Source organism: Meleagris gallopavo, chromosome 2 (assembly GCF_000146605.3).
Source record: "Meleagris gallopavo isolate NT-WF06-2002-E0010 breed Aviagen turkey brand Nicholas breeding stock chromosome 2, Turkey_5.1, whole genome shotgun sequence".
NCBI classification, from domain to species: Eukaryota; Metazoa; Chordata; class Aves; order Galliformes; family Phasianidae; genus Meleagris; species Meleagris gallopavo.
In genome coordinates this window covers 106,082,858-106,104,839 of record NC_015012.2, presented here as the reverse complement: position 1 = coordinate 106,104,839, position 21,982 = coordinate 106,082,858, and the positions used below count along the sequence as shown (strand labels likewise).

General features: G+C 42.5%; 1 protein-coding gene and 1 pseudogene across 1 annotated transcript; both read left to right on the top strand.

Moving 5' to 3' along the window:
• The first annotated feature begins 6,255 nt into the window (after nucleotides 1-6,255).
• LOC104910053 (patched domain-containing protein 4) lies at nucleotides 6,256-8,292 on the top strand. Its single transcript, XM_031552267.1, has one exon. The coding sequence runs from the start codon at nucleotides 6,256-6,258 to the stop codon at nucleotides 7,909-7,911; it is 1,656 nt and encodes a 551-aa protein (XP_031408127.1). The 3' UTR covers nucleotides 7,912-8,292.
• A 189-nt stretch (nucleotides 8,293-8,481) lies between these two features.
• The window catches only part of LOC100550583, a 54,510-nt pseudogene continuing 41,009 nt past the window's right edge, over nucleotides 8,482-21,982 (top strand).

The window sequence follows — 21,982 nt, the reverse complement described above, 5'->3', positions numbered from 1 at the left end:
GAGGGGAGGTTTAGGTTGGATGTGAGGAGGAAGTTTTCATGCAGAGGGTGGTGAGGCAGTGGAACAGGTTGCCCAAGGAGGCTGTGGATGCCCCATCCCTGCAGGCATTCAAGGCCAGGCTGGATGTGGCTCTGGGCAGCCTGGGCTGCTGGTTGGCGACCTGCACACAGCAGGGGGTTGGGACTGGGTGAGCGCTGTGGGCCTTTGCAACCCAGGCCGTTCTGGGATTCTATGATCATCTTGGCAATCAATGATTAATATGTTATTTCTCTCTTGTGAGTTCTATCCCTTCAAACTTATAATATTATAAGTTTTTTATAGTAAGTTTATTATTATAATACTAATATAATATTACTTAATATATTTTGTCTTAATTTTGTTTCCAAAACTGAGACAGCAAAAGCCTTCTGTAGTTCTACCTTCACTGTAGATTCCCTTACCCGCCCCCTTAACTTCACCAATGATAGACTTATACTGTCATTTGTCTTCTCTCGTCTTAGGTAGTCATAGGCCGATGCTCTTCTGTCAAATAAAGTATTGCTGTATTTAATTCATGCCATGTTAGTGCTAGAGAAACTTGACAGTTTTGACCCAAAGCCAAAGACCTTTAAACCTTCCTAGAACCGGGCACTGAACGTAACTTCACTGTCAGTTTTGTGAGTGACATCAGTGATGGAACTGAATACATTTTCACAAAGTGACTGTGGTGTCCAGAACATTACAAATGTCAGGAAAATATTGGTCTGTGTCCAATCCAGAAAAAAAAAAAATCTGAATGTTTATCCTTTGTGGAAACTAGAAGTAGATGTTTATCTGGGAAGATAAGCAGAGACTATTTGTAAAATTTGGTGTCAGAGTAGTGATGTGGGAAAACCAGTCAGAAAAGATTTCTTGTACTGTTGGGAGGGAAATTACTGCACTGAGTTCTCCAGCCCTGTGTTTGTAGGAGACAGCTGAAGTTGAAGTTTTCTGTAAATTTTAGATTTCTGTAATAATATCATAAGAGTATTAGTGCCAGCTGTCACCCTCAAAGATGTCATAAATATCAGTTTATTTTCTTATGATTCTACTTGCTCTATTAGGAAAAAAATATCTGGAGTTTAATTAGAATATTTAAATGTTAAGTGTAACACGACTTATGCACTGGTTTATTCTCTTGCTTCCTCTTTTCACATATACTTTTTTATCAGCCAGCAATGTGCCCCCGTGGCCAAGAAGGCAAATAGGATCCTAACCTGATACACTGAAATTCAGAAATTAATCACTACAAAAACATGGCAAAGGTGCAACTGTGGGCATAATCTTGTAGATGGGAAGAGAAGTGAGATCTGAGAATAAGCAGCAAAAAAAGTCACTATTGTCACAAATTTTTGAAAGAGGTGTTGGAACATTCCTTCATCTACAGCTTCACTGAAAAATGCCAATTCATCATAACTTCAACTATTTCTGCGAAAGGGCTTCTGAGAAATTTCCAGTTAAACATTTCAGAATAATCTACAACATCTGTTTTAACATTCCCAACAGTTTGGGTCTTTTTCTTTATTTGACTTCACCGATGACTTTTACCTCTGATTGGTAACAGAAGGCTCCTGCAGTTGTTATCTCTGAGTACCCCCAAGCAGCAGGCAAAGGGAGAGACCTGCGGTAGAAGGATGAAAATCTCACAGACCATTGTGCTCCTAGAAGGTTTGAGCAAATTGATTTCTAGAAGGAAGAAAAAATCCCAGTTTCTCCTCCCACAGAGTGGACGATAAGACTCAACTATTCAATACTGCACTGGCAAATTAGCACATGCATCTTGGACAGCCAGCCAGCGAGCACAAACCTGTCTGTGTACACGTGGTCAAGGAGAGATGTCAGAAGTGGGATGGATGCAGGGAACATTCACGTCTGAGCAGGAACAGAGGACACATGCACCAGATGGCCAATCGTGAGTCATTGCTCATGAAACAACAGGTTTACATTTTGCTGACTTCAGCCATGAAATTTTACTGGCTGAGTGTTGGAACCAAACAAAAGCAAGTCTATCTTTTATTCAGTAAGTAATGAAGTTATGAAGCTTCTCATAGCAGGAGATTTTGGTGGTCAGAAATATGATGGAATTTAAAACTGGATTTGAAAGATGGATAAAGGTGCTTCAAAGCCTCCAAACACGATGTTGCAAATACAGCCTTTGGTTATGGCGGGCCTCTTGGCTGAATACCAATGTTTAGGATTCTGAATTGGAAAAGAATTACTCTACACATTCTCTACTTCCACCATCTTTTTCTTTAAATATCTGACCCTATTTTTGTCAGATCCAGAGGTAGAACAATGCTTGGCTTGACACAGAGTGGCTATTGTCATTTTAAAGAAAGAGAGAATTTAGAGAGGAAAGATATTTTCAGTATCTAGTTTAGACATTCCATGAGGGTTCCCAGTGTGAGCTCTGTAGTTTCATGATTTCCCTTTGTCTTAGATCCCAGCCGGGTACCTGGGAGAGAAGACAGGAAGGGGAACCGAGGTAGAAAAAAACTTCACATGTGATTCTTCTGCCCCAGTGGGTGAGAAGGTGGGAGGAATGATAGCAGCAGTAGAAACAGAAATCTAGTGCTCAGCTTCCCTCATGAGAGAAGGAAAAGAGAGAGAGAAAAGTGTGGTCCCTAAAACTGGAAGAGAAGAGACAAGAACCTGGTTATGGCCATTTGGGATCTGAACACGTTGTATGACATCACATCGTACATTTCATGGCTTTTAATCAGAAATGTTTGAAAAAGGACCATTCAAAACTGATCATGAGATAGAGATGAGGTGAGCACAGGCACCTGAGGAAGACTTTTGTGCACTGCTGTACCCAAAAGAGAATACACCATTCAGTCAATCCATGTCAGGGTGTGGGCACTGGTTGTGGTGCCCAGTCAGCCTGGTCCACATCCCACAGCATATATCCACTCTTGCTTTAAGCATAATATAAAATCACAGCCAAGTTGTTGAATTCTGCAGCTCCGCTCAGCCCATGGAGGCCATTCTTTCTGCTTGACAGTCCAAATGTGACAGTGTGCAAGACTGCTGTGCTTTGAGACTCTGAACTGACTCGTGCCCAACTCACCAGGGAATCCAAAGTCCCTCCTGAACCAGGATGCCAATTCACAAGAGAGCAGTATTTCTGCATAGCCATTTTGCTAACTGCAACATTTCTGTACTACTGTATGTTTATCTTTCACTGGGGACACTGATTTGCAGTAAAACAGGTAACATTCTCAGAACTTGACAGTTTATGCTGTAATTTCCCTTGTCTAGAATGGCAGTCAGGAGTCTGTTTTGGGCAGCTGCATGAATCCAGACCATTTAAATCAGAAGACAAACTCAACAGACTTTTTGTTCACTGTTATGCACTTCATTATTTACAAATATCCTTGTCATAATTTCTGGTTTATTACAAGAAAATTACCTCCTGCTTTGTTGCATGCAGTTCTACCTCAGAGAGTGGAGAGACAAAAACAGGGATAGAAACACTTGTAATCTTCTACTTCTTTCTCTACTCAATAATTTGTTTCCTTATCTAGTCCAGAATTTTGTCAGGGCTTGACCCAGAGCACAGAGAACTTCATATTAAAAACAGAACAGAATTTTGGAACAAAATAACTGTTTGAAAGCCAAACCCTTTTAGCTGCAGGGTTTTTTTATGCTATTTTTTTCCCTCACAAACTGAAAATTTCTTCTGGGAACGAGAAAAACATATATATAATGCTTAGTATAGATATAATATATGTATATTATACATAAGCATAATATGCTTTATATGCACATATAACAGAGGAATGTGTATATAGTGTGTGTATTTTATAAAATGTACGTATTCCACATATGCCATATATGAATTTGATTGTATAATGAATATTTTTAAGAAGTTAAGCATTTTCCAGTAAGCTTACTTTCAAATTTACCATTCTGCCCTTAAATTTAATTGCTGTAGAATTCCTGGACTGTGGCTATGATGAGTCAGATGACAGTAAATGCATATTTAACCTCCATTTCTAGTAAAAAGCCGTACTTCTAAAAGTAGTTCTCAGAACTCAACACAAAATAAGAACCTTTGGAGCACTGTTTGGCTCAGGCTGTTTCTTGAATGCCCACTGAAGTGAGCTAAGAGAATTCCTTCTTACCAGGAGCTGATGAGAGAGGAGAAGGGACAGAAGGGGAGACATAATCATCAAGAGAAAACCCCAAACTTTAATTTTACAGATCGAATTCCAGACCATTAATGTGAACCAAGAATCTGGTAAATCCTCTGCTCAACATCATTACCAACATGTCAACTTTTCTACAGCGTGGTTGCTTGCATGAGAAATGGCAATTTCAGGCAGGAGGAGAACCATCCCACAAATCATTCTGGTTATTTGTACTTAATGGCAGAATACATTTTCCCTTGTTGAGCATTAATAATCAATGTGTCTCTTTCTTGGTCACACCTATTTTTTCACAAATTTTTTCACAAATTACAGCATTTCTAGAATAAAATGTTATTTGCATTAGTAAGTGTTTCAAAATGAATTCCTTAAACACTGAAAAATATAGTAGGATGTCTCAAATAATTTTGAGGAAGAATCCATTCATAAGAAAGAGAGGAAGGAGGATCCAGGAAACTGCAGGCTGGTGAGCCTCACCTCTGTGCCTGGGAAGATCATGGAACAGATCTCCTGAAAGCCATGTTAAGGCACGTGAGGGACGAGCGGGTGATCACAGACAGCCAGCACTGCGTCACCGAGGGTAGGTCGTGCCTGACCTTCTGTGATGGAGTGATGACATTGGTGGACAGAGGGAAGGCAACTGATGTCATCTACTCGGATTTCTGCAAGGCCTTTGACATGGTCCCCCACCACATCCTTATCTCTAAATTGGAGAGATATGGATTTGAAGGATGGACTAATCAGTGGACAAGGAACTAGTTGGAAAGTTGCAGTCAGAGGGTTGTGGTCAATGGCTCTGTGTCCAGGTGGTGGTCAGTGACGAGTGGTGACCCCCAGGGGTTCGTCTTGGCATCAATACTCTTTAACGCCTTTATCAGTGCTGATGACACCAAGCTGAGCAAGGCAGTTGGTAAGCAGAAGGAGGGGATGCCATCCAGAGGGATCTTGATAAATTCAAAAGGTGGGCTCTTGTGAATATCACGAGGTTCAACAAAGCAAGGTTTTGCACTTGGATCAGGGTAATTCCAAGAATATACACAGACTGGGAAAACAGCTGCTTGAGGGCAGCCCTGCTGAGAAGGATTTAGAGGTCGTGGTAGATGAAGAACTTAACATGAGCCAGCAGTGTGTGTTTGCAGCCTGGAAAACCAATGGTATCCTGGGCTGCATCAGAAGAGGGGTGGCCAGCAGGGACAGGGAGGTGATTGTCCCTCTGTACTCTGCTCTCGTGATGCCCCATCTGCAGCACTGCGTCCAGGTCTGGAGCCCCAAACACAGGAAAGATGTGGAGCTCTTGGAGAGCATCCAGATGGGGGCCACAAAGGTGCTCAGTGGGCTGGAGCACCTCTTCTATGAAGACAGGCTGAGGGAGCTCGGCTTGTTCAGTCTAGAGATGAGTATGCTCTAGTAAGACCTCATTGTAGCCTTCCAATATTAAAAGAGCCTAAAAACAGGAGGAAAAACAACTTAAACAACTTTTTTACCCAGATAAATAGTGATAGGACAAGAGGAAATAATGGTTTTAAACTGAAGGAAGGAAGATTTAGATTAAATGTCTGAGGGAAATTTTCTACTGAGACGATGGTGATGTGCTGGAACAGGTTGCCCAGAGAGATTGTGGATGCTCCATCTCTGGAGGCATTCAAGGCTAGGATGGATGGGGACCTGGGAAACCTGATTTGGTGTTAGATCTAGCATTTGGCAATCCTGCCTGAGTGGGGGGCTGGAATCTGAAGATCCTTGCAGTCCCTTCCTTCCCAAGCCATTCTGATTCTGAACATAATGTTTACCTTCATCCTATATAGACTATTTATTTCAGAACTGTTCATTAAGATCAGTGAGTGTCTTTCAAATTATATTTCATTATTTCACTGCAGGGATGATAAGCCTGGGAAGTTTCGGGCCTTTGTTTAAGTATCTGCATATGATTTCTGGTATCCAACCTTACACAGACACGTCACGATTTCTAATTTATATAACAGATGATAAAATCGTAACTAAACTTATGACTATAACTTAGCTGACAACATTTTTTTTACTTCTGGAGGATGAAAATGTAGGTCCTCTTTTATCTATGCACACGTATATGCTTTGTTTTCTCATTTCAGGTCATGGCACCAAAGGAGTATTTGAACTTCTTTCAGGATGGCGTCGAACAAGAGAGAATCTTCCATTCAAGGACAGAGTAGCAGATGCCTACTCAGATGTCATGGTGTCCTATACAATGACAAGCTCCTTATATTTCATAGCCTTTGGCATGGGCGCAAGCCCTTTCACTAACATTGAAGCTGTGAAAGTCTTTTGCCAGAACATGTGTGTCTCCATCCTGTTGAACTACTTCTATATCTTCTCATTCTTTGGCTCCTGCCTGGTCTTTGCTGGCCAGCTGGAGCAGAACCGTTATCACAGTATCTTCTGCTGTAAAATCCCTTCAGCAGAATACCTGGACCGAAAGCCTGTGTGGTTCCAGACCATGATGAATGATGGTCATCAACATTCTTCTCATCATGAGACCAACCCATACCAGCATCACTTTATCCAGCACTTCCTCCGAGAGCATTACAATGAGTGGATTACCAACATCTACGTCAAGCCTTTTGTGGTGATACTGTATCTCATCTATGCCTCTTTCTCCTTTATGGGGTGCTTACAGATTAATGATGGAGCCAACATTATTAACCTTCTTGCCAGCGAGTCTCCAAGCGTCTCCTATGCCCTCATTCAGCAAAAGTACTTCAGCAACTACAGCCCGGTGATAGGATTCTATATCTATGAACCTCTGGAGTACTGGAATGGCACTGTGCAGGAAGACCTAAAAACACTGAGCCAAGGGTTCAACACGGTGTCCTGGATTGAACAGTATTACCAGTTCCTTCGAGTGGGTAACATCAGTGCAACTAACAAAAGTGACTTTATCAGTATCCTCCAGAGCTCCTTTTTAAAAAAGCCAGAATTCCAGCACTTCAAAAATGACATCATATTCTCTAAAGCTGGAGATGAGAATAATATAATAGCTTCTCGTTTGTACCTGGTGGCCAGGACTAGTGAAAACACACAGAGGGAGGCGGTAGAATTACTGGAGAAACTGAGACCACTCTCTCTTATACAGAGCATCAAGTTCATAGTGTTCAACCCTACCTTTGTGTTCATGGACCACTATGGTTTATCAGTAACTATGCCTGTCCTGATTTCTGGTTTTGGCATCCTGCTGGTGTTAATACTGACCTTTTTCCTGGTTATCCATCCTCTGGGAAATTTCTGGTTAATTCTCAGCGTCACCTCAATAGAGCTGGGCGTCCTTGGCTTGATGACCTTATGGAATGTAGACATGGATTGCATTTCTATCCTGTGCCTTATCTACACCTTGAATTTTGCCATAGATCACTGTGCACCCCTGCTTTATACATTTGTACTAGCTACTGAGCACACCCGAACTCAATGTATAAAGAACTCCCTCCAAGAGCATGGGACAGCCATTTTGCAGAACGTTTCTTCTTTTCTTATTGGGTTGGTCCCCCTTCTCTTTGTGCCTTCGAACTTGACCTTCACACTGTTCAAATGCTTGCTGCTTGCCGGCAGTTGCACACTTCTGCACTGTTTTGTTATTTTGCCCGTCTTTCTAACCTTTTTCCCACCTTCCAAAAAGCACCACAAAAAAAAGAAACGAGCCAAAAGGAAGGAACGAGAAGAGATCGAATGCATAGAGATTCAGGAGAATCCTGATCACGTGACAGCAGTCTGAAAGGCTCAGAAAAAATAAGAATATTTTCTCTTTTTAAAAAAGTGTTGCACAGAGATGCAGGGAAAATAGAGCAAAGATCTCAGCTGCTTGTGCTGGCCAGGTCTGACAAGGCAAAGGAAGATCAAGAAGGGGCATTCATGACACATCAAGGTGCAAACTTTTTTTAACAAAAATAATGAAAGTGAAAACAACCACAGATATTTCCTTTGAATTCTCATTCTCCACCAGGGAAGAGTTTATTGGCCATTAAATGTTTCTGAATATCAAACTGTAGCTCTAACGGGAATTACTTGATCTGTCATATTTAAGACTGAAGCAAAGGTGGAAAAAAAAGTTGCCATTAAGTAAACAGTAGGGGAAAAAGAGAATACTTTGATAAAATTGCCCAGAGCAAAACAGAACAGAACAAAACAAAGAAAACAAAAAGCATTTCAAGCGAGAAAAGGGAACAAAACCTAAAAATGTCATGGTATTTTTCCTTTCTTGAGCAAGTTAAGATAAAACCTATGCATTTGGGAAGTAGGTGTTTAAATCAGCCTAAGCCAAAGTACTTCCCAGTTTCAGTATACCATGTATATCTATAACACCACACTTACAGTTAATGGGAATTTCAATGGCAAAGGTAAACTGCCAAGGGAGAGAAATCCTGTTCACATAGGAGAAGAAATTGCAGTAGGTCATTTGGAAATGTAATGTTGAGTTTCTTTAAAAGTGACAGATGACATTTATCCCAAGAGGTCACAACTGGCAGTTATCTCCATACCTACACGTGGGTGTTTCTGATTTGCAAAATTCCCCTTGAACTAACAGATGCCACGAAACCAACCCAGGCCATTACCACTGCAGCAATGCTTGCAGTTCCTGCCGTGTAACACTTTGAATCCTCATTTATCAGTGTTGACATGAAATACTGAATATTAATCAAGCTGGTGCTTTAAATGTAATGATGGATTGCATATCACAGGCATAATGTGATTGTGTTACAGCTGAGTCAGCTCTGGAGCACCCACACACTACTATTATTATGTATTTGGTCCAACAAAGGGGTATGTTTGATGATCCCTGCAATATGCTGCAGGAAGTGGGATTTTCCCCTTCTTTAAGCAAAACTCCAGTCAAACATTTGCTACATTAGATTAAATAACAACGATTATGAAAATCCTTAGGGTTTTCACGGGACTGAAGAAACTCCTAGTTGTAAAAAGGCAGATCAGTCCCCCAAGGGAAGGGGAGGGGAGGGAGGAATGTCTGAATTAGGAATATTACTATTCCTAAATATTTGAGTGCTGATTGTCTGCAATACAAAGCTTTGTTCTGGCAGTTGAAATCTCACAAAAGAATGTGGTAAATCCGCAGTTACTACATGATGATGGAAATTATACTGTAAAGAACTATGAATGACTTTCTCTGCTTTGTAAACTATAGAGTTTAGTAACCCAAAAGACGGGATGAAAACTAATCTAGCCATTTCAGTTTGCTCTTGGCCCAGTCCTCCACTGGAGCTTGTCATGTCCATCTTCTCTTCCAGTACTTTAAAAGGGCTTGCTTTCTACTCTCTGGAATATGGTATAGCATCACCTACATGAGCAATGTCTTCCTGAGTATATAGTATCCGTGAGGACACTATGTAAAGATATCACTATATGGAGTGTTTATGTCTACTTTGTATTACTTGTGGGTGCATTTAAAGATGTCTGGAAGCTATTTGCTTTCCACAATGTGTACACATGTTTGTTCGTGGATGGTCAACTGAGTCTGCAGAGTTTGCTGATGAGGGTTTGTACATATATTTCTCTAAAAAGCTCTCTGCAAATTGATTCTTTGTTCTGTGACATCTCCCACTTCTTTCTACTGTTTCATGGCTGGGGAGAGCCAGAGGAAATTCACCTGCAGCACAAAAAGCCATTGCAGATCTAATGCTCATCAGCTGTTTCTGTTTTTAAGATATGCAGTTTTTCCTCTTCTCTGTCCTTTCTGTATTTTGCCATTACCGTTTGGCAAAAAAATGACCTCTGTGTTATAAGAGTGGTCAGAGTTCTTGATTGTTTGAGGGACCTTTTGTGCGCAACAAGTTTTAGAGAAAGATACATTTTTTAGACAGGCAAAGCTTCCAAAGTTGAATCCAGATCTAAACTTCAGGTATATTTGGATCAAGGTTATTGGTTTGACCCAAGGTATTGAAAGACTCAGCTGCCAAACTAAGATCTAGATATTTCGGTAAGATTTAGGAGCAGGGGATGTTTTAATGTTGAGGTATGGCTCATATGTGTCCCTTGTTGGGAAGTACTTACTGACTTTGGTCTGCATCTCAAAGACATTGTGCAATATCCATCCTTTTTAGGTTCTGAATGCCAAGTTTTACGTGGCTCTTCTAAGGTTTTCTCCACTGTCCATACAAAATCTGACTATTATAGCACAACTGTGAGCCCTGGGTATCACTTTTGGAGATGTCCTTTTTCTCACCTGCCCTCTGCATCACAATGGCCCTCTCTGGTACCACACAGATGTATCCTGAGAATCTCTGTCATGTATTGTATTGAAGGAAGTAGCATTTTCCAAAGCCATCAAAGTAGGGATTCATCTCATCTAACATTGGATGTTGACGCTGAAGATATTATTAACTGAGCTTCTTTTGTGGTCATAATAGAGAGACAGGCAGCTCTGACCCATTTTACAGCTGTGCATCAATCACACCTCTAAAATGCCTGTTTCTACCCACTGGTGATAAAGGAAGCTCAGGGTGTTTAGTTCAAGAACATCAGCAATGCCAGCTCATCCAAGTTTGGTGAGATTAACCCCACTTAAAGTGTTCAAATATCAAGTGAAAGAGAACAGAAAAAGGCCTTAGAGTCTTGCCTCCCAAGCATCTATTTTAGGGATAATTCCCTGGTGTAACTCAGCTCAAAGTCTGCGATTGGATATGAGCACTTTATGGAGAGCAGAGCTTATAAATTTGCTGCTGGACTTCCCCTGTCAGAGATTGGTGAGCCAAGGAATCCAATGTCAATGCTGAGGGCGTGCTCACACATGGTGGTCTCAATATCGTGCGTGTGCAGTAGCACTTGTATTCAGCAGGCACAAAACATGAAGATCACACCCTTTAAAAAGGAGTTTTTGATTTTGAAGGTAATGCAGGAGTAGAGCACAAAACAAACCAGACCCTTCACTGATGTCATTTTGTTATTTTTCTATCAGTCCTTTTGCAGGAAAGAACATTGCCGCTGCTACTTCTGCAGATACATCAGTCTATGGACCCAGAAAAAACTTCTCAAGAGAAAAAAGAGATCACTGTCCTCTTTAATTCAGTCATACGAGAACAATTTTGAGGCGGAGAGACCATACTTATTAATGTCTTCCCAGTCTTTTTATTTTTCTTGCGATGTTTTTGAATATTTTCTACCCTCTTCTGCACCCACACAGCACCTGTTCAGCTGAACTGGAGCTACGTAAGCAACAGTGAAGACAGGACATAGTGCACATACCCAAACAGGCTGACACTCTGATCCAAGCTAGGCATTGAATCTTCATTATAAACTTCCTACCAGTTACAGTAGGTCCCCTGGGATATTGCACATATTCCATTAAAGTCTGTTTCTAGACATAGTCTACATAAGCTGGTAAGGACCCTGCGTGCATTTTCCTACCTGGTTTGATTTCATTCCCTCGACGTTGTCTAAATTCGCTGTTGAGACAACTCTGTTGAAGTCAGCAGATTTACTGCCATGATATATTTGGCTCTGCATGCTTTTTAGCCAGTAAGAAATGAAACCACAACAAATGGATGCCTTCATTGTTGATACGCTTGTTCAATATATCTGCCTATACTATACAGCCATTGATGCATGCTGTGCTCAGGAAGCTGAAGTGGAGGTGTCCTGTGTAATTTTTTCCATTACGCTTTTCCATGCAAGTAGTTCTGATTGTAACTAATTTACTCCTCTGTCTTCTTTGTAAGAATTAGGGCTTCACCTCTGTAGTTCAGTACTTAAAGTTTCATAAATTTCTTGCCTAACACATATTTTTATGATCAGGATAGGTATAAATGCATGGCACCTTGCATGTATAATTTAAAGAGACTGTCTTCTAAACTGTCATTCTCAGCTTTTTATTTCAGAAGATTCCTAAGCAGGATGGATGAAACTTGCCATGCTAATATCTTTCTGAGCTAACTTAAGCAACTTTAGGTTTCAATTTTTCTGCAGCGAGATGGAAAGGCTGGAGGGAAAGAAGAAATATGAAGTAAAATAATTGTATAATCAGTATTCCCTTTTTTCCCAAAAGGCTCTCACTGTTCTGCTCTTAATTAAGTCACACTGAGTAGTGACTCTAGCTTAATTACGATTTATTTCAATGGAGTTATTCCATATTTCACTGTGACAAGAGCTTGGCTTATTGTCTTTATGGAAGCATCATGCTAAGTCTCCTTGATTTTTTTTTTTTTTTTTTGTTAATTATAAATTTTAATAAGTTCTTTTTCATTGCAACACTAGGTTTTTGAGTACCTCAAGCTCTCATTTGATGTTCTAGGAAACAGAGGAAGCAAAGTTAAGCAATTAGAGAACAAGTGATGTGTTGGTGTTAGGGAGAAGGGATACTTCACGAAGGGGCAGCGTATCCCCCACAAAGGCTCCAAATACAGAATGATGTTAGGGCTGTCTCAAAGTATGTTCTATGATGTAAAGTTCCAGATTAAAGTGAAATGGAAACTAAGTGGAGCAAGTTGTGTGGAGGATGAAGTAGTCAAGCAATAATCAGGATTTCGATTCTTGGTTCATAACATCTTACCCAAGCAAGGAGGTGTTTGAACAGGAATGGAAACTGAATATGGAAAGCAGCTCATCCATCAACCAGAATGCTTCATTGCACCATAAGCTTGCATAAAAGAACATCACAGACCAAGCACACCTCAATATGGGTCACTCCAAAACCTGTTTTCTGCTTGGAGCAAGGAAGGAAGCCCGTCTTGGGTTTCACACACCTGTGGGAAGGAAATTCAAAGCTTTGGTGGCGTTCTAGGAGAGATCCCCATTTCTCATGCCATAGCCCCACACATCATCCCAACCGCCTGGCACTGGAGACTTCTGATCATATTAGTCAGGTAGAAGCAAGATCTTGGTAAGATTTTCCTCTTAATCCACAAGGCTTTCTTCTTTCTATCTCCTTCACTGCTTAAAAACAAAGGATCTGTTGTGAAACTTGGATGCTCATCTGTGTCAGTGTGTAACGTTGCTGCTTAACCACGGCTTGATGTGGGCTGTGGGTTTTCAGACTAAACAAAGGGATCTGATCTCCTTTCAGCAGTCAAAATCCTGCTGAAAACAAAGAAGTGTGAAGCAGTTTTGAACTCCATCTTTCCTTGCTTTCCCTGTCTCCTATCAGCCATACCAACACGCTCACACTATTCTCATTTTCTTCATGCTTCCTCATTAAAAAAAGTAAAGTTTTTCCTTCTCACTCCCTCAGGCTATCTTCCCTTTGCAGCTCAACTTGTTTTGTACTTTAATCATCTATGTACGCTCTTAACCTCTTCAAAATTTTTCTTTTTAATTTTTCTTGAAAAAACTGAATGTGCAACCCTGTTGAAATAACTGGAGGATGCTTGGATGCATCAAAGCATCCAAGACTGGGTCTGGTACAGAGCTAGTTAATTAATAACAGTAACCCAAATAGCTCAAAACATTCTTCAAACAGAATATTGTCTGTAAGAAAGCTCAGAAAATAATTAAGATTAATTTTTCATTTTTCTGAACTTTTTATCTCATAAACTTCTACTCTTCGTGTTCTTTTTACTGAAAGCATTTTGTTTTCAGCACTACTTTATCTTAAAAGGCCTAGCTTTTCTTTGGTTCTGTCTCAGAAACAGAGCTAAATGGTATTTGTTCATGCCCTGAAAAAGAAAATACTCTCCCTGCTAGGAGCATTTTGTGCCAAGTTTCTGTTCAGAGCACATTTTCCAGGCTGAATTATACAAGGCTCTGGAAGCAAGTCCTTCTAGCGGAAATGCTGATACAGCCACACTAGAAAAAATTAATGGTACTTCAACAGTATACTGCTTAACTTCAGCCTCAGTGCATCAGCCTGCTGGGTACTGCAGGCAGTGCTGCTAACACAGATTGATAACGGTGTCACCATGACCTGTAGCACCAGCACTTTGGCTGTGCCAGCTGCGCCGTGCTCCTCAGCACACATCCGATTCTGCCCCGTTTATGTACTGAAATCCTGAAGGCACTAGCACAGCTTCTGCTGGAGAAGGATATATTCCAGGAGAAGGCAGTGTGGCAGCCCCTTGCTGCAGACCTGCTTCCCAGCCCAGGCTCTGCCAGTTGTGGGATTTTGCACTGGATTCCTAAGGAAAGGATCAGGAGCATCATTTTAGTGTCAATAAGCCACTTGAGAACAAATCATGGAATAATTTATATTCAGTTATGGATACCATTTCTTTATGTGACAGTTTGAATAGGAATGTCAGTGTATGAAGAGTCTCCATGAGTAGAGGAATCTTGGTTCAAATATATAAAACTTTTATATGTTTCCATTGCAGTTCTGGCATGATGCATCTTTGATCTTATTTAGGTCCATCAGAAAGGACTAGACTTTGCACACTTATTGTACCGAAGGCAAACCCACACCTACACCAGGTCCTGTCAGCCAGAAGCAGCCTTTCTCTGGGGGACGCCCCACTGGTTTCAGCTCCTTCTGGCAGCAGAGAGGTTGGCATGCTCATATTCAGAGATGTGTATGCACAGATATCAAACCTATGGGACTTGTGGGACGTGTGATTTTGTCTTATCTCTATGGAAAATAACAGTGATGTTTTCAAAATTTATTCTGCAAACAGACAGCTTTCCATCATGAGATAGAAAAGCAAAGGTTGACAGAGGTGCCTGCTCCTTTGGGAGAACTTCAGATAGGGATTGTCCAGCTGTGCAGGCCCCAGCAGTGACTGCATCTGGGTCTGTCTGAAAGCTGGTTCTCTGCTGACTCCTCAGAAAGCCACGTGTATGAAACAATTCTCTGCTGACCTCAGGCATAGAATCATAGAATCATAGAATCATAAATGGCCTGGGTTGCAAAGGCCCACAGCGCTCACCCAGTCCCAACCCCCTGCTGTGTGCAGGTCGCCAACCAGCAGCCCAGGCTGCCCAGAGCCACATCCAGCCTGGCCTTGAATGCCTGCAGGGATGGGGCATCCACAGCCTCCTTGGGCAACCTGTTCCACTGCCTCACCACCCTCTGAGTCCTGGGTGTAAGGGAGGAACAGAATCCCAGACGTTAAGGCTCAGTCCCTTAACTGAGACAATTGCCTTGAGAGGTGATTCCAGGCTATGGCCTGACACAGGAATTCATCTTCAAGCCCATCCAATCTCCAGGGAAGTCTGACCTGGAAAGCCGTCTCTTCTCCCTGGCAGTTTCCAGGCAAGCTCTGGGCGCTGCCATGTCCCACAGCCCTCTCCCACCAGACTGCTTGCAGTTACCTATTTTTCAGATCATAGGACAGCCCAGCAGCATCGACATTGGCACACACTGACATGCCAGCCTCCACCAGGGTCGAGTGCACCCCCTGCCAATGCTTGGTGTAGTAGTAAAGCTATAGCTTTAAAGCAGGATGCTGCCTATACAATATTGGAGTTTTACTTCTGGAGATCTTAATCTGGCATAGCACTCAGCTAAATGGCTTGGTTTAATCAAATTCTTAAGTCTCGTGGACTGAGTCATCTTTGGAGTTAAGCGTGTGTTTAAGTACCGAGCTAAATAAGGATGCTCTTATCTCTGCTTCAATTTAAATATGAGCTGAGTAGAAAAAGAGGCCTTAAAAGAAAAGGCCTTTCTTCCATAACATACTAAATCCTACAATTACAGTATCAGTTTCACAATATATAGGAAGACTATGCCAAGAACATACATTTTTCAGGGTTCCAATTTCCCTGATGTGAGACATCTCAGGGACATTTTAGTGATTTGTTAGAGTCATAAAAAGCAGGCAAGAACAAAACCTTGCTGAGCACTTTTCTTGGAAAAATAACAAGAAGATATTTGACTCGGAATGAGAATACGGTATTTTATGATGTTAGAGCTCATTTTTAAAAGAAAAAAAAATGAAATTTTCATTTAATGTCATTCATTATTTCTTTCAAGTGATATTCTGGAGAAGTGCCGGATGAGCCTCTATTGCAGATCAGAGAGGATTTGCTTGATGAAGTTGAAGCCAGCTTTGCCAGTAAAAAGAAAAACTGGCTTTGTGCCCAGTGTAAAACTTGTCATGGCATCATCTATTGCTTTTTAATTCAACTAAATGTGAATGGTGACATGAATGGAACAGAAGTGGAAAGTAAGATCATACAAATCCTTGGGCTACATAGGGTGAGGGACACCTGTGTACCTCTGGAAGAGAGACCAGGTCCCCTTTCCTGCAAAAGCAGATGCTACTGCCAAGCCAGAAACATTGGTAATAACCCCTCCGGCTTCAGTAAAGTCATCAGGATCTATGAAGGTATTCATATAAGCCTTTTATGGGCTGATAACAGAGAGAAGCAGATATTCTTATCTTAAAAGGGTATTTCTTCCATCTCAAATGGTTCAGTGTACTTATGTTGTTTCTTAAGGAATAAACAGCTTTCAAAAACCGTGCCCTAAAATATCAAGCTCAATAGCAACATGGGCTCTATGAATATGTAAGAGTCTAATGACAAATGGTATCTTTTCAGGAAACAAGTCTTTCCCTGAGATGCCTGCAGCCAACCTGTTAGGGAAGGGTCCAACCACAGCAAAGGGAAATAGTGGAATGCATCCATCCTAGCTCAGACACAGCCAGAGCAGACAGCCAATCCTCCCCTCCTGGTTTTAGGGCCAGAAGTGGGCACTGCATGGCTCCTTTAGCAGGAGCCCATGCGGACATCCAGCAGCAGCTCCTGGTGAGCAGCCCAGGGTGGGTGGTGGATACACATCTGTGCCAAGTTCATCCCTGCGTTCACAGAAAGTGCAGTGAAGATGGTGACAAACCTTCTGAGACGATGGGTGACGATCAGTTCAAGCGTTGGCTGTGCCTGGGGGAGGGCTTCTTTAGCAGGTGGTGGGGGCTCTGGGATGGGAGCTGGATGGACAGAACATGGCAAGTCAGTGGTTGTGAGCAGCCAGGTGTCAGTGCAGGGCAAGGGATGCCAAACTGGCTGATTAGGCAAGAGCTGCAGGGGCAGATGAAGGGCATTTCTTCCAAACGTTATTTATGTCCATTTACACTCTAATTAAATGTGATGTTTGTTCTTTCTTTAAGCCCATGGTGATCAGCTTTTCTATCTCCGTTTAAGTTGTAGAAATTTGCTTAACCTTTCCTTGTATTAATTTGGCATTAGGTGTTTAATTACTGAAATTTCTCAGGTGTGGGCAACTTTACTATGCTACGAATAAACACCATGAGTCAATATTGTTTTTTCCTCCCTCATAAAGCTCCCTTGTTGCTGAAAACTGTTAATATTTTTCGAGATTATACCATGAGCATATTTGTATAAAAGACTTTTACTGAGCTTGATACTCTATACCAAATACTTACGTCTTTGAAAGACTGAATTCTTCAATAAAATATATTCCTCTTTAATATTGGAATTTTCCCTTTCTTTAATGGGAAGATATTCAGTATTAATGCATATCACAGGACCAATTTGTCAAGAAACCTCTTTCCTCACATTTAGCCTAAAAGTAAACACACAGGGTGGTTTTTATCAGATTAGAGCATGGGCAGAACCAGGAATTGAAACCTCACAAGGAGCGCCGGGCATCTTAGAGACTGGGAAGTGTGGGTGATGGGATTGGCAGCCCTGAGCTGGCATATGGGCCCTCAAACACCATGGCAAATTATCTATTTACAGCTGCCCTGAAACCATGCTGAATATTTCCCAGAGCTGAGTAGGTAATTGCCTCCATAGGACATGACCCGGATCCTCCATTCCCCACTGCTCGTGCCAACATCTCCTTTCTCACCAAGTTCTCTCTGAGCCTTCGCTTCTCCCTTCCACAACTCTGGTAATATTCAGCCTCTTTAACATTAAAGGCAGCATTGATCAGCTTTCCCCTGATCAGCCCTGGGAAGCCGAGGGAAGCTGACCCTGTGGTGATCAACGCGGTCCATCTGCCCCTGCCTCTGTGCTATCACTTCTCTTGTTTTGATAATAATGGATAATGATATTTGGAGAGGGCATGTGACCCAGCACGCAGACCTGTCCCTCCTCGTCGGGCTGCTTTCTGCAGGTGCACAGAATGACTAGAATGGCTTGGGTTGGAAGGAATCTTAAAGATCTCTATTTCCACCTCTCCTGCCATGGGCACTTCTTTCCCATTCAGTCACCATTTCCCCAGGTAACTCTCCCAGCCCAGAGGTCTCAGGAGGTACTGAAGAGTGACACTGCTGGAGAACCACCTCTGCTGGCTGCTGCGGTGTCACTCACCGTGCTGAAAGAAAAGCAGCGAGTTCTCATTTCCTGAGGTGAAATGCTAACTTCTGGGTCTTGGGGTCATCAAACGCTGGAGAACCCTGGATAATACTGAGTGAAAGAAATGCATGCTAGAAATAGTACATTGAGGTTCTTCGGACGAATTGCAAGAAGTCATGAAATATTATTTGTTGCCAAAATTCTACAACACATGCTGCAACTCGCTAATCAGACTGCAGCAGTTTGCCACAATTCTGCCTAGGAATTCAGGAACTGCATCTTCTGGTCATGGTTAGCCTACAGGATAGACCCTCAGCAGCAGCAACATATATGTGTGGGCCTCAGGTCAAACATTCTCCTGTTAATCAGTTGCAGAGTTCCCCATTCTGCACATCAACTAGCTTATCAGAAAGGTTCCTGAATGCACAGCCAAGAATCTCAGCTGATGTCAGTCCTCCTGCATGATATAACAGCAAATGAAGCTTGCTTGCTGGCCTACTGATGATTTTGTCCTCAAGTTTTGCTCTCTGACTTCTGCCTGCTATATCACAGTTTAACCAACTCATTTAGTAGCACTTTTTTCCATTAGTAATCATTTCTTCCATTTTCAGTTTTTATTTAAGTGTTTTGATCTGAGCTACACAATGTTCCCCATTTCTCCATTCTTCTTATTTTATTGGACATCTTTGAAGGTGAAACAAAGAGACATAATCTTCCTTTATGGTATCAGAGCTATTTACGCCGCCTCCCTTGTGGCTGTGTGTTCACAAAAGCCATCAGAACACAGCAGAGCAGCTGTTGGCCCAGGGGCTCCAGCTTTCCATGAAACCAGCAGATCCAGCCTCACCTTGACAGTCTCCAGGGATGGGGCATCACCCACATCACTGGGCATCCTGTTCCAGTGCCTCGCCACCCTCACTGAGAAGAATTTTTCCTTATATCTAACCCAAATCTATCCTCTTTGAACTTGAAGACATTTCCCCTTGCTCTGTCACTACTGACCCTGCTAAAGAATCTGTCCCCTTCTTTTCTGTAGCTGGCCTTTGGATACTGCCAGACTGCTCTCAGGTCACCTTGCAGCCTTCTCTTCTGCGACAAAGTCACAGAAGGATATTCAAGTTTTCCTGTTTTATTGGTACTTTCACTGCTGTGCTGCAATGAAGGTGTCCTAGTCTATGTTCCAGTCTTTTGTAGCAGATTATTCTTGGTCTTTGTGACTTTTTTTAAATTTCTAGGAGCTCACAGCATCTTGCAAAAAGATATCTACGTGTGTGAAAGGCGAACCTTAAGGGCTTGGCAGTCTCTTAAAGCAAAAGAAAATTTTCAGAAACACCAGTGGTAGTTCTATAGGAACCTATCGTCTGCATTGACCTGCCCTGTGTCTCCCAGCTGACTGTGGGTGTGTGGATGAGCATTAGCAAAGGGGAAAAAAAAAAATGGAAAGCATTTTACTGTGCCCATTTTATTTGTTATCCCTTTTGGATTTCTGGCTGTAATTTACACTGCTGCAGAGAAGGACTTAGGGGTCCTGATGGAGAAGAAGCTGGACACAAGCCAGCAATAAGCCCTTGCATCCCAGAAAGCCATTGGTATCTTGGGCTCCATCAGCAGAGGGGTGGCAGTGGGCAGAGGGGGCTGTCCCCTGTGCTCTGCCCCTTGTAAGCCTGCAGTGCTGCGTCCAGGCCTGGGGCCCCCAGCACAGGAGGGATGTGGGGCTGTGGGAGCGGGGCCAGAGGAGGGCCAGGAGGATGCTGAGAGGGCTGGAGCACCTCTCTATGGAGAAAGGCTGAGGGAGCTGGGGGTGTTCAGCCTGGAGATGGGAAGGCTGTGGGGAGACCTCACTGCGGCCTTCCAGTACTGAGGAGCTCATAAGGAGGAGGGGGTGTGACTTTTTACAGTCTGACTGTGATAGGACAAAGGGTGATGGTTTTAAATTAACAGAGAGGTGATTTATGTTAGATATTAGGCAGAAATCCTTCACTCAGAGGGCAGTGAGGTGCTGGCACTGCCCAGAGCTGTGGTGTTGCATCCCTGGAGCTGCCCGAGGCCACGGATGAGCCCTGGGCAGCCTGAGCTGGGGGCACCCAGTCCATGGCAGAGGGTGGGACTGCATGATCTTTAAGGTCTTCTCCAACCCGAGATACGTTTCTGTGATTCTGTGATTTTGTTTGTGAATGCTGCAGTTCTGTTTAAGGCTGTTTCTCAATCTAGACTTTAAAAGAATCCAACTATATAGCGCTCTTCCCTAAGATGTGTTGCAGGGACACAACTGCAGCTTGTGCAGACTTACCTGAATTAGTTCTAGGGCTGCAAACCAAACACCTCTGAGAAGCTGGGGAAGTGCCCAAAGTCTCTGTCATCCCTTTTATCTGTGTTATTGCTGTTCAAACCAGTTTAATCTGCAACTCCCACACATTGCAGCACTTGGGTTTTGTACAGTGCCAACAGGGCAGGGCAGTGCAGTCTGAATGTGAAGGGGTTGCTGTGCTCTTCTCTTCTTCAAGCCATGAGATGTGCTCTCTGCATATCTTAGGTGTATGATTAGTCCATGTGAAGCAGCTTTTCAACTACAGTGATGCAATGGTCAGAGGAACAGTGTGAGATGCACTGACAAAACGCCACCATATGAAAAGTGATGGTTTCTTGCTCTAGTTAGTTTAGTAGTTTTACCAACTATAGAACTGGACACCTTGAACAGGGCTGCATGATACCCAGGTAGAAGTTTGCTGTACGAATCATTCTCAATATTTAAAAACATTTCCAGGGTGTCATCAGGGTTTTCTAGATTGGAGTTTGATTTCCTTCAGCAGGTCAGGAAACGTGTTCATAAGAGATGTGCCCGCATGCAACTCCGAAGAGCAGGAGCAGGAATGGAAAAATACAAGTCTTAATGCCACACTGTTTTTATTTCTTTTGCACAATCAGAGCTGCCCTAATCATCTCAATCTGGGCCAGGTTAATTGGAGACTTTCAGCCATGAGTCAGACTGGTATGTTGTCTGCACCTTTGCTAATTAAGAGAATTTTCACCCTTTATAGTCGCTTTACTATTCAGAGGAGTTTGCCGTGGGCTAATTATAATCATTGAGTGATGGCTTTAGAATTTCATGTTTGTGATGATATTCTGTCACATTAAATTGGAGTCCCATAACACTTTTTAGCTTTGAGTGACAGACAAGAAGATCATCTCTATGCTGGCTGTTATCCACTATTCCAGTTGAGTCGATAGTAGGCTTCTACAACGCTTTCTGAAAATAAATGCACTCAGAACCACAGCAATCTTCTACTCTTCGGCTGAGGAGATCAGAAATCCAGCTGATTCCTGGCAGAGGAACTCAAAAATATTGAGTTCAAGATACATGGTACAACTCATTAACTTTCATTCCCCAGACTTTGTGCTCTCTGGGATAACTGGGTAGCAGCATATCAAGGGGCTGGAAGGAATGAAGCCAGGCTGCACATTCTTCATGGTATTGCTCTTCCATTTCTAATCCCATGGCATTTTAAGAACTTCACCACAATGCAGTGTGGAATGCCTCTGTCCCCTTTAGCAGGAGGAGCAGTTGGAGGAGCTCAGCCTCACTGCAGTGCAGCCGCAGCCACCTACAGCTGAGGCTGTGGAGCAGTGCCTGGGCTCTGTGATAACTC